This window comes from Anser cygnoides, chromosome 1, assembly GCF_040182565.1.
Source record: "Anser cygnoides isolate HZ-2024a breed goose chromosome 1, Taihu_goose_T2T_genome, whole genome shotgun sequence".
Classification (NCBI taxonomy): domain Eukaryota; kingdom Metazoa; phylum Chordata; class Aves; order Anseriformes; family Anatidae; genus Anser; species Anser cygnoides.
In genome coordinates, this window is record NC_089873.1 from 183,941,685 (window position 1) to 183,954,255 (window position 12,571).

Here is a 12,571-nt window from a genome sequence, read left to right on the forward strand (position 1 = left end):
ACAGTATTTGAGCAGCCATTTTAAACACCATTTAAGTGTTGGTGCCTGGTCTTGCCTTAAAAAGGATGGATAATTTTTTAATACAACAGTTAGTAGACCAAAATGTGGCAGAAGCCCCCTAAACATAGTCTGCTGTGACCAGCCATCCTCATATTGCATTTTTTTTTTTTTCCTTTGTGGACCTGCTCCATCATGGAAACAGAACAGGAATTGTCCAAAATTTGCTCATGCAGAACTATGGACTGGCCCTACAGCTGTGAAAATTTTGAAGACATCCACTAGGTGCTAATCTAATATTTTTCGTACAGCCCATTCAGTCCTGAGCTGCAGATAACCATATATCTTTGCTATGCATTACCTCGGAGGACTTCCTGCACCACTTAATGCGGTGCTGACACCTTCTGCCTTCATTGTAACTTTATGGCACTGAAAGATTCAAACCAGAGGCACATCTTGTCCAGCTGCCAACTTTCCATTAGCTGCCTATATTTCTTCTATGTCTGCCAAAGACACTTGCAATTTCAGCTCACTTACGTTCATTGTGGTTACACCAACTTGCTCAACGCAGAAGGATAGTATAAATAAAATGATTTTGAATCCCCTAGGACATGACTTCTTCGACAGACTTCATCTCTCTCCAGTTATTGGGTTTCTGCACGCAGTGTCTAATTTCTCACAGACAGCTGTGGTTGTGGCGTCACCGAAATTCATGGCCAGAGGCCAGTGATCAGCAATGACATTAGGTAAAGGAATTTGAAATACCCCACTACTTCAGCGGAGCTGGATCTGAAACAACGAAATAAGAGATACTCTCCTCAAGATCTTGCACATTACTCCAGCACATTCTGGGAAAGAGCCTTTGGAGATCGGTGCTGTGGGGAACGCTCACATACAGTGACCTCCATCGATAGATGCCCTGGGTTTATTCACTTCTTTGTCACAGCCCGGGGACGTGACTGAAAGGCCTCACTACTAATCTCTGCAAGGGATCTAGGTCATACGGAGCTCTGCCAGTCATGAATAATTCTTCTGTACAATTTGCATCATCAAGGCACCGCTAGTAGCTTCTTAATTTAATTACCTGAAAATAACTGCACGTTGCAGCAAGGTAACTTAGAGGGCCCACACAAGGCCAATGGACTCCCTTTGCTGCCAGTGCAGGCAGCTCTGTCTCCAAAGCATTGGAGGGTACAATTCAGAGCAGCCAACAAGCACCTTCACAGGGCAACCAACTGCTCCTGGAAACTTAGTGGAAAGCTGCCTAGAGAGAGTCAGTGCTAGGCAGAGGCACATTTTAGTTTTAGGGCAACACAGAGGCCACTTGCATCCACACGAAACACTTCTCTGAGGAGACAGCCATCACAGGGGGTGGAAATGTCTCCCTTTCCTCTCACCTGCTCCCTTTCTGCCCAGCAGGGCTCTCCTAGGTAGCAGAACAGCCATCTTCTGGGCTTGAACCCTCAGCTCCCACCTCCCTACCCTGGTGGAGCTGAGCCTTGTCCGTCTGAGGAGCACACAAGGGCTGAGATGACAGAAAGAGAAGAAAGAAGCCTGCATTTGTGGACTAGGAGGTAGAAAACGTCCTCAGAGAGAAACTGCTTTGTTTTCTTTTCTTGACTACTTGAACTAAGGTTTCTTAAGATGATAATAGGCTTGAAGTGGGAAAGGAAAGGAAAGGAAAGGAAAGGAAAGGAAAGGAAAGGAAAGGAAAGGAAAGGAAAGGAAAGGAAAGGAAAGGAAAGGAAAGGAAAGGAAAGGAAAGGAAAGGAAAGGAAAGGAAAGGAAAGGAAAGGAAAGGAAAGGAAAGGAAAGGAAAGGAAAGGAAAGGAAAGGAGGAAAGGAAAGGAAAGGAAAGGAAAGGAAAGGAAAGGAAAGGAAAGGAAAGGAAAGGAAAGGAAAGGAAAGGAAAGGAAAGGAAAGGAAAGGAAAGGAAAGGAAAGGAAAGGAAAGGAAAGGAAAGGAAAAGGAAAGGAAAGGAAAGGAAAGGAAAGGAAAGGAAAGGAAAGGAAAGGAAAGGAAAGGAAAGGAAAGGAAAGGAAAGGAAAGGAAAGGAAAGGAAAGGAAAGGAAAGGAAAAGGAAAGGAAAGGAAAGGAAAGGAAAGGAAAGGAAAAGGAAAGGAAAGGAAAGGAAAGGAAAGGAAAGGAAAGGAAAGGAAAGGAAAGGAAAGGAAAGGAAAGGAAAGGAAAGGAAAGGAAAGGAAAGGAAAGGAAAGGAAAGGAAAGGAAAGGAAAGGAAAGGAAAGGAAAGGAAAGGAAAGGAAAGGAAAGGAAAGGAAAGGAAAGGAAAGGAAAGGAAAGGAAAGGAAAGGAAAGGGAAAGGAAAAGGAAAGGAAAGGAAAGGAAAGGAAAGGAAAGGAAAGGAAAGGAAAGGAAAGGAAAGGAAAGGAAAGGAAAGGAAAGGAAAGGAAAGGAAAGGAAAGGAAAGGAAAGGAAAGGAAAGGAAAGGAAAGGAAAGGAAAGGAAAGGAAAGGAAAGGAAAAAGGAAAGGGGGGGAAAAAGAAAAAAAAAAGAAAAAAAGGAAAAAAAATAAAACACAATCCAAGACAAAATTAGCAACCCTTTTTTTTCACACTGGAGTTTGTGTGCTGGACAGCAGGGGGACCCTTACCCTCTGTCACAGTGAGATGACCAGAAATACCTTAGCTTTACAAGGACAGACACGAAGTTACAGGGAAGCTCAAACATGCTGAAGCAGTCTGGTTTTGCACAGCATAGTGCATCCTTCAAGCAACAGCAAAAAAGATCGGCTACTTCAGTGAGTAAAACCTTGGCACCATGAATACGAAGTATACCCCAGGGCTGAACACCATTGGAAACCTTTTCTTCTTCTTTCATCAGTATTTTAATTATGCATGTTTAATTATATTAGAGTACATCAAAATGACGATGAGGTTTTCTGTCAGCATCTCTCTGTTTCATGTCCCAGTAGCAAAAAAAAAAAAGTGACCACACACTTAGGAAAACTGTTCTTCCGCAACTTCAGTGTGAGATTCTGCTTGGAGAGGAGTTTCAGGGTGACAGAGTTGCCAAAACAGTGCAGCATCCGCCATTTTCTCACACACACACAGAGCTGCAGCCTTGAGGTACCCCAGGCAAGGGGGCTGTGTTTGGAGCAGGCTGTGCTCTGGCTCTCCCATCTGGTTGAAGCGAGTGGCCTTGCGTAACCACATCAAAGTCAGAACAACTCTAAAGACAGTTACAATGTCCAGTTCAGGGCAGCCAGGTCAGGACTGGGGAGTTACAAAGGCAATGATGCTATCTGTATACAGACTAGTTGTGGGAAGCACCAACAGCAGGGAAGCAAAACCCAGACTTTAATTTAATTTTAATTTACACGAAGATGTGTCAGTGATGCTGATTAAACTGGTTATTTTCAGGAGAATACAGACTGAGACTGGCAAAAGCACCTCCAGGATTAAAGCACTACAGAAACAAATCCTCCTTCCCCTTCATGAACTCTACTAGAATAAATAAGCAAAATGCTTTAATCAAACAGGAGATACCAGCTGCAAATAGAGGAACATATTTTTTTTTTTTTGGCACTCTCCTATCTCATGACAAAAAGTGTTCTCGATCAGTGAGATCTGAGAGAGGTACTTCCACCTTGTGGCAGAAATGCTGGTTGAATAACAGAGTCACAAGGACCAGGATCAGCAGAATTGCCACCCGCCAAATATTCTGTGTAGTGGTTACAAGTTTTATGATGGTTATGATATATCAGATAGATGCTGTGGATGGCCAGTGCCTCAGGCAATTTATCCAAGGCTGTGGGCACAAAAACCACCAACTGTAGAAACAAGAAATCACGAGGAAATCACCAGCTAGTCATACAAGTGTTGCCACGATCCATCTGTCACAGTGAACCACCAACTGAACATCAAATGAAAAAGTTAACAAAGGCTTGATCCCAAACATCTTAGCAAATTCTTAAGGCAAAGCCTAAGAAAAAAAAGGAGTTGTGGCTCAGGTTGACACCTGTGGTAGGTGTTCACTTATGGAGAGGTATTGCCCTCTCTGAAGGGCAATAGGCTAGTACGTCCACAGGGTCTTAGCTTCTTGTCACATTCTTTGCATTTTTACATTGCTGTACATCAATAAAATAGGCAGAGTACAGTTATTAACAATTCTAAATATCACATATAACACATATCACCTCTAAGGTAAAACAGCCTGAAGAAAAACACGTTTAGACTGTGTTCTTCCTAATACGTAGTCTTTAATGATGAGCTAGCAGAAATCCAAATACTGGGTATACTCTAATGATGATGCAATGGATTTGCCTGTGAATTGTCTCCTGCCCTTGAGAACAACATCTTCAATTTGTTCACGAACTGTTCTTCTCCAAGATAGTAAGCTTTTTTCATGTTCACTGGGATGTCTAGATTCCTAACATTTGAATAAGTTTTGTTCATCATCTGGGTGTTGAAATAGATGAAAACTAAGAGGTGGTGTTATCATATGAAAAAAAGTTGTACACATTTATGCATGCATTTATGCATGCATACTATCCCTTGGCATTGTATCCAAGGACAGAACGATTCCCAGTAGCAAGCAGAGTACAAGATATTTTGGGTATTTCTTTCATTTCTTTCTTTTTTTTTTTTTTCTTTTTCAAAACACACTGGAGCAATTCCTCAAAGCAGCATTAGATTCCCAATGCTGATTCACTGCAACCTTTTCTGCTTGTACCACAGCCTGCTTGTACCTCAGTGCTGCTGTATATTTTCAGACCACAGAGTCAATGATGGCACATACAGACTTTCACATGCAAAAAATGGAGAAAACTCTGTATTCCCACTCTGAAGATGCAAACACTGGTGCAAAAGCTCACAATGTATTAGCTGAATTGCTTTGCAGTACTGGAATCCAAATAAAAATTACTGCACCAGGCAATCTCTGAATCATTGCTTTCAATAACAGCACTACAAAAAGGCTTTTCAGGTTGGAGTTCCCCCCCAAGCTGAATGACAAAGCAGTATTGTTAGGCACAATGAACTCGATGAGTTAAACACTCAAATGAGTCCAGCGTTGGAATTGCCATGGCTTAAAGTACATCCCACACAAAGAACCTTCAGTGACTGCATATGTCACTTCTAGAGTGTAAGAGATGGGTTGGGGTTAAAAAGAAAAAAAAAAGCAATTCTTCCATGCCTTATTTAATGTGTTCTGTCTTCAGCTGAAGATGGAATATTCTTTCAATATTCTCTCTTATGTGTTTTGGGCTTAAATTTTAACGTGTTATATGCTCCTTCCACTGCTTTGGGCAAGTACATGGGATGCCTTTCCAACCTCTTCCTAGAGCCAGTGGTTCTCCGTTGGCTGTTTCTCTGAGACTGGTTTGCAGCCTTGGCTGTTTGAGCAGTATCTTGAGAGTACCTGCGGGGAGCACGAAGGATCCAGTTTGAATGTAAACTGTGTTCACTTGTGCTGGTAGCAACTGAAAGACAGAAGATAATCCCGAGTTAACGGAGTTTGCCAGTGATATATTCATATGTTCAGTAAGAGAACAAGGTGGTTCCTGGGTCCTTCCTGAGTAACCAGAAGCTTACTGATAGCTTTCATCCTTTCTTCACTTCAGGATGTCACTTGGGGTGGGATTCATCTTATCTAACATTTTAATGTCTGCTGTCCAAATACATGTGTTAGAGTAAGTCCTGTACACACTTTTAGGGCAGAAAGAATCTGACCTGTTTCAGGTATTTACCTTAGTTTTAGCCAAAGCACAAAAAAAGGGAAATGCCAGTTTGTCTCCACTGGTTATACAGGATGGATAATGAGTTCAGACGGGCACCTCTTCATTTAGTCAGGTAATCCCATCATTTCTGATGGAAACTTACCGTTATTTAGACTAACCTCTAAGGGAACTATTCTTTGCTATTTGGAGAGAAAACATCCATCCATTTGGGATGGATGATGGGGGGGTTCAGCCTGGAGAAGAGAAGGCTCTGGGGAAACCTTACAGCAGCCTTCCAGTACTTAAAGGGGGCCTACAGGAAAGCTGGGGAGAGACTATTTGTCAGGGGGTGTAGTGATAGGACAAGGGGAATGGCTTTAAACTAAAAATGGGGAGAATTAAATTAGTTATTAGGAATAAATTCTTCACTCAGGGGATGGTGAGGCCCTGGAACAGGTTGCCCAGAAAAATTGTAGATGCCCCATCCCTGGAGGTGTTCAGGGCCAGGTTGAGGTGCCCCTGACCATGGCAGGGGGATTGGAGCCAGGTGATCTTTAAGGCCCCTTCCAACCCAAACCATTCTATGAATCTGTGATTTATCAATGAGAAAAATTAGAACCAGACATTTTCATAGCTCTTCTCTGAGAACAGTTCAGGGTAGAGATGCCCTGGTGGAATTCAGCCCTGGGCAGAGGACAGACACTCCACATACTACATTTGCTGACATATTGGCCACACATAAAAGTTTTGCACCCTTCCAACAGGGATCAAACAAAGTATTACTGTAGTTTCACATAATGCATGTAATACTCCTGGATTTGGGAAGTAACTCTGGGAGGAAAATTGTGTCTATTAAATAAGCAAACATGGAACTACATTGCCACTCTTCCCTCTATTCTTTGCACACCAAAAGTAATCATATTTTGTCTTTTTTATACCCTACCATCAAAATCAACATCCACATTTGGCCGATCTGTGTCAGGAACTCTCCGCCATCTCTCTGAATCTAGATCTGCAATAACCGAGTCAAAGAATGCTATTGCTTCTCCTACATCCGAACTGTGCTGTGGGACTATTCTTCTCTCCATAGATGCCTGTTGATACAAAAAAAAAAAAAGTTAGCTAAGTGTTGAACAAAATTACACCCTAATGAGCGAACTGTATAAGGAAGCTGCAAAGATTGTATTTGGTTCCATATTTCAAGCTGCCAGAAAGGGATGTGGGTGCTCAACACGAAACATCTTCCACTTGGGCACTGCCAGCAGGATTTTATAAAATCTCTCAGAATCCCCTCACAATCAAGCTGTTTAATTGGGTGGCTAGGTGACAGCTGTGCTTTACGGCCAATTTTATTCTGCCTAGCAGTAGGCACCTAATGAGACACACACATTAGAAATGTAGTCATCCAGGGTTCCTTCTCTAATTAATACAGGGCTCCGGTACCTTCAGAAGATGAGTCAGACCTTAGGTAGGCTGAATTCCCCTCTGCAGGCAGCTCTGTCCCTCAACCGCAAAGGGATCATGGGGTAACTTAGTTACTAATTTAAGCATATTATTAAAATGCCTAGGTTAGATGAAATGAATCCAGATCTAAATTGCTGAAGTCTTTTTTGAAATGGAAAAGGACTGTGTGTGCTAAAATATGAGTCATTCAACACTGTGATAATTCCCACAGGAAAGCCACGGGTTTTAAAATTAGGAGCCTGTCTTGATAAAAAAGCACACATCTGCCAATAAATGCTGAAGCAGCCATAAAGCCCTCGGTTAGCAATTCTGTAGGACCGTGTGGGATGAACCCTTCTGCCACTCATGGGGGTTCTGCCCAGTGAAGGGCTGTGTATTTTCCATTCCAACCCAAGCTAGGCAAGTCACCAGAGCAATTCCAAGTCAGGAAAGTACTGTCCTGGGTTTCAAATGCACAAGCAAAAATACATGCTGTATCACATCTTTAAAGGGCCAGCTTGCTCCCCATTAGTGGGATGGTGGAGGCAGATAGATGAGTTGGCTTCTTCTCCTGACATTATGGGATGATTGACATCCTCTGTAGAACTAAAAGATAACAGCTACCACACATTGACTGAGAACAGTGATGGCTGATATAACTAAGCCCTTACTGTTTAAAAGACATTCCAAATAAATATCTGTGTACTTCCAGCATCTGACACACCTCTATTTTTTTCTCTCAGTAGCCCCAGGAGGCAAAGTTTGAATCCACAACCAGCCTGTAGTCCAGGCTTTGGGACTTGCTTATGGATTAAACCTGCCCTGAGGACAATGTTGTCTGGGCAAAGCACATTCCTATTAATCATATAGTGGGTAGGGGAAAAAAGGGGGAATTTCCACTGACAGGTAATTTCACATAAACAGGTAGTAGGGGACAAAGCCACTCAAGCCTGCTGATAAAATGAACCTTGCGGTATGTGAACATAAAACTTGGAGTTACAAAACAGAGCATTCTGGATGGTCTGAAAGTTTTCTTGACCTCCTCCTAATTTTTGCAAAGCCAGGGCTGTGAATCTGCAGCCCTGCCATTTATGTCAGCAAGAATAACTCACTGGGTGGCATATGTTCCTTTTGATGTTCCTGAAGGGAAGGCTCATGGAGTTACCATTATAGCCAGTATCAGGGCTCTTGGTGCATAAGAGCTAGTTGGCCACAGAGAGATGACAGCACTTCTAGCCTTAGCCTGTGGGAGATAAACTTGTTTGCTAAACCTGAGTTAAAATTTTGGCATTTTTTTAACTGGTACTTTCAGTGGCAAATCTCAGAAAGTCACAATGCTACATGAAGCCTAGTTGGGCAGAATCTATTTCTCAGCCTCTTGGTTCATGGTTTAAGTTTTCTCATTTTCCCACCTTATCTAATGGTTAGCTATGTACTGCTCCGTTACATCACTACTCAGCTCATCAGGGGAGCTGGCATGCTGTAATTCTCCCCTGCATCAAGCCAACCTTTGTGTGACAGTATGAAAAGTCACTCCACAAGCTGTGTATCTGTAGTGTTGAGATTCATCTCCTGGCACCTAGCACCAGCAAACCACTCTCCTATATCTCAATCATTCTCCTTGGATGTTTTCCTAGTCCTCAATAGTAATGTCTTTATAAAATTTGTCTTCTCCATCCCCCTGAGCTGAGTGTTGTTTCCCACATTTTATTCCTAGCTTCTGAGAATCACCACTCAAAGCATTAAAAAGATGACATAAAGCCCAATAAAACCAAATGAAAAATTCCAGCTGACTGAATGGGTGTTAAATCAAGAAATAAAATGAAAAAATGTGGCATCTAGCTGTAAAAACATGAGTTTTGTCCTTTGGTTAAATAATGTCTGCAACAGAGCTCAGCCTCAGCCATTCTGACATTATGCTATGACGGAACATCTAAATGTGGAAATAATTTTCTGGTAAAGTCCACCTGGATTAATCAGTAGGTCAGCCATATGTCCCTTCTTCCCACTTTCCCTGCTAATATCCAGTTCAAAGGCTGCACTGGGTAACCTGTGAGCCTGCTGCCAAAGCCATGGTTTTAGTCTGGTTGCAATTCTTTCCTTTTTCCTCACTGAATCAAGCCCATGGTCAGATTAACTGCTGAACTGTCTAGTGACATGTGATCTGTAAAAGGCAGCCATGAGGAAGCTTTGCATTGCTTTTCTCTCTAGGATACATGGAAATAATCTGCATGAAAAATTCAGTGTTAGTTTGCAGTGTCATTACAGCAAAGGGTAAAGAACTACACTGTCTGCCTCAAAACTACTTGAAAGTTTACTAATTAACAGAGAAAGGAACCCTTAAGAATTCTTCTTTGCCTACAGTAGAGCTTGCACTGTTGCTAAATGTAGCACTAACAAGCTATCTGACCAGTCAGAGAAAAATGTAGCTGTTTCAAAGGATTCACAATTATTTTCTGTAAGTAATTTTATGCCAATGAAAAGGCTGCCAGTAAACCCAGGGATTTACTGTGCTTGTGGTCATTAACAGCTATAAATAACCATAGTGGAGAACTCTGAGACACTTAAGTAGCCTGTCAGAGTACTAAGAGAGCAGATCTCTTTTTCATAAATTGTTTTCAGATACTTCCTATACTCTCATAGTTCTTTCCTTATTTTCTCTTCACACACCTCCAAACACATATGTTTCTTTCCATTATCAGTCATTCATACTTGAGCTCACACTACTCAGAATCTTAAGGTATTTAGTAGTATTCTAAAAGATGTAAAAATAAAAAGACAACTAGCTGAAACCAATAAGGCAGAAAATCAGAAGTCATACATCTAATTGCTTCATGGCTTAGGACTAATTACATGACAAAAGTTCTTAGGTCTTCAGAATTACCTTAGAAAACTCTTTGGAAGGAAGTAGAAGAAATGGCTTCTTTACAGTTTTGGATGATTTTGTGGATGTTGGGGAATCTGCAGTCCTATGCATGGATTTCAAGTTATTGATGTTGTCAAGATATTTTTTCCTCAAGGCTAACAGATCCTGCAAGTACTTCAAGCAGTCCTGAGTCCTAGAATACATCCAGTCCCTGTCTTCCTCTTTTGACTGGAAGCAAGAGTCGATACTGGATGTACTTTTGCATTTTTTTAGTGGTTCACTAACTTTTTCCTGCTCACCTCCAAGGACGTACATAGAACTGCTGCGGATCAATCTGACAGCAGAACCTGTGCCATCACAGTAAGGGATGTCATCTGTCACATTTCTTCGGTGGGAGTTGGGGTGAAATATAGAATGGATCTTTTTGAACATAGTGTGTCGCTTCCTCCCCTTTATACCTCGTCTCTTTCAGCTTCTTAATTTAAACCAAGATCTAGTAACCAGTAGCTGCAACCCTTGCCCTCAGCTGCCAGATGAATTTGCCGCTTAGTGTAACAAGGACGCAAAAATCTATTACTGCTTCGGTTGCCTTCAGTCTAACACGATGCAAAGAGCATGATGAACACAGAAACGTGCTTTCTTTTCCGTTAGTGTCAGGAAAATAGCTCAGTCCTTTCCTCGGGTTAAAATATAGTGCAGGAGGCCAAACGTCATGCTTTGACCTTCTGTTCGACGGCTCCTCGCACAAACCATCAGCGTCGGGATGGAAATCGCCCCCCGACGTTTCTCCGTCCCCTCGGTGTCACCGCCCGGCGCCGCGGGCCGGAGGGCGCCCGGCGCTCTCCATGGTGCTGGATCCCTCCCGCGGTCCCCGGAGCATCCAGACCCGTCCCGGCGGTGCAGGGCACACCGCCCTGTGCTCTCTGCAGGAGCTCCTTCAGATCAGCCTCGACAGGGACAAAAGGCTGAGTGGGGAGGAATGGTTTCTGGTGGGTGGAATTCAGAAGTCGCTCTGGGTTTCACCCTGTGGTAACCAGGAGATGGCTACAGCTACCCGATACCACAGCAGTACCGGGAACAAAGTGGATTCAGATGTCAGGGTCTATTACACTCAATACAAAGTTGCCCTGTTTAGGAGATGCTGTAAAGTAAAACTGTTCTAAAATGCTTCTCTATGAAAGAAAGAAAGGAAGGAGGAAAGGAGGAAAGGAGGAAAGGAGGAAAGGAGGAAAGGAGGAAAGGAGGAAAGGAGGAAAGAGAGAAAGAGAGAAAGAGAGAAAGAGAGAAAGAGAGAAAGAGAGAAAGAGAGAAAGAGAGAAAGAGAGAAAGAGAGAAAGAGAAAGAAGGAAGGAAGGAAGGAGGGAAAAAGAAGGAAGAAAGGAAGGAAGGAAGGAGGGAAAAGGAAGGAAGAAGAAGGAAGGAAGGAAGGAAGGAAGCAAGCAAGCAAGCAAGCAAGCAAGCATTTGGTAACATTTGTGACTTTGTAATGGCATGGTACATGCTTTAGAAACAAGTAGAGAGTATATTTGGTCATCTCTCAGCACTATGACAATCAACACCTCTTCTAAAGCAAAAGGGAATGTCCAGATTTAAAACATTCAGAAGAGCTTTCATGATTCATCTTGTTCAAGAATTAGATGTTTGAGAAAATAACTATTTTGAAAGGTCATGGATATCACCCTCCAGACTTTACTGAGCAAACTTCCACTAACGATACTGGAAGTATCAAATAAAGATTTATGCAACCTAAGAGCTGTAGAATCTCAAAAAGAAAGATATCCTCTAATATAAATTTGCATTCATTCCCTCAAGCGCTCTGATCCACCAGGCACTAAACATATACTGTAACCTTCTTAAAACATGTGCTTTGTCCCTTTCACTTTTAGCTAAATTTGAAGAGTGCTTATAACAAAATGAAAAAAAAATGATGCAAAATAACTTCTTGGCACTTTTTCATCCTTTTAATACTAGCATGGATATAATTCCTGCTGCAGTTGAGAGCTGCATAGAGATTGTTCTGAAGTATCCGTCTGCTTAAGACCTAGTACCTGTATAGAGGTAATTCCATTATTGATTTTCTTGCCATGTCCCATTCATAAATAAAGTTGAATTTATGCTAGTGTGGACCATTAGAACTATGAAAAGAGATGAGATCTCTCTGCAAAATTATACCTGAGATGGAGAAAAATTCTGGTCATCAGTAATGACTTGATTTGGTGTTTGGGTTAGTATTCTATGTTTGTAGACATGATACAATACCTATAAGCCTCAGAGAGGCAGTCTATAAATGACCTTGTACTCACTTTACCCCCCCCCCCCAAAAAAAAAAAAAAAAGAAGAAAAGAAAGTCAGTGGAAGCTCAAGGAGTTATTGACAATGACTCTAGTCAGTAGGGGCAATGGGAACTCCACAAAGTAGCTGCTTATAGGATCAGAAATTGTCTTTCAATAGTGACTGATTTCTAAGCTCAACTGGACTCATGAAAAGCTATAAGGCAAAGGAAAAAAAAAATATTTAAAAAAAACCCCAGGCTTCTGTTTGTAAAAGAGAAAAAGAATGTACATTATGTGAAGAGTAAATATGATGAC

General features: G+C 42.0%; 1 protein-coding gene across 1 annotated transcript; it reads right to left on the minus strand.

The window, feature by feature from the left end:
- Window positions 1-3,146: 3,146 nt before the first annotated feature.
- Window positions 3,147-10,500, minus strand: C1H13orf42 (chromosome 1 C13orf42 homolog). Its single transcript, XM_013179533.3, has 3 exons — window positions 10,002-10,500; window positions 6,618-6,768; window positions 3,147-5,437 (listed from the first exon to the last, which is right to left on the minus strand). The coding sequence occupies exons 1-3, from the start codon at window positions 10,413-10,415 to the stop codon at window positions 5,196-5,198; spliced, it is 807 nt and encodes a 268-aa protein (XP_013034987.2). The 5' UTR covers window positions 10,416-10,500; the 3' UTR covers window positions 3,147-5,195.
- Between the last annotated feature and the right edge of the window lie 2,071 nt (window positions 10,501-12,571).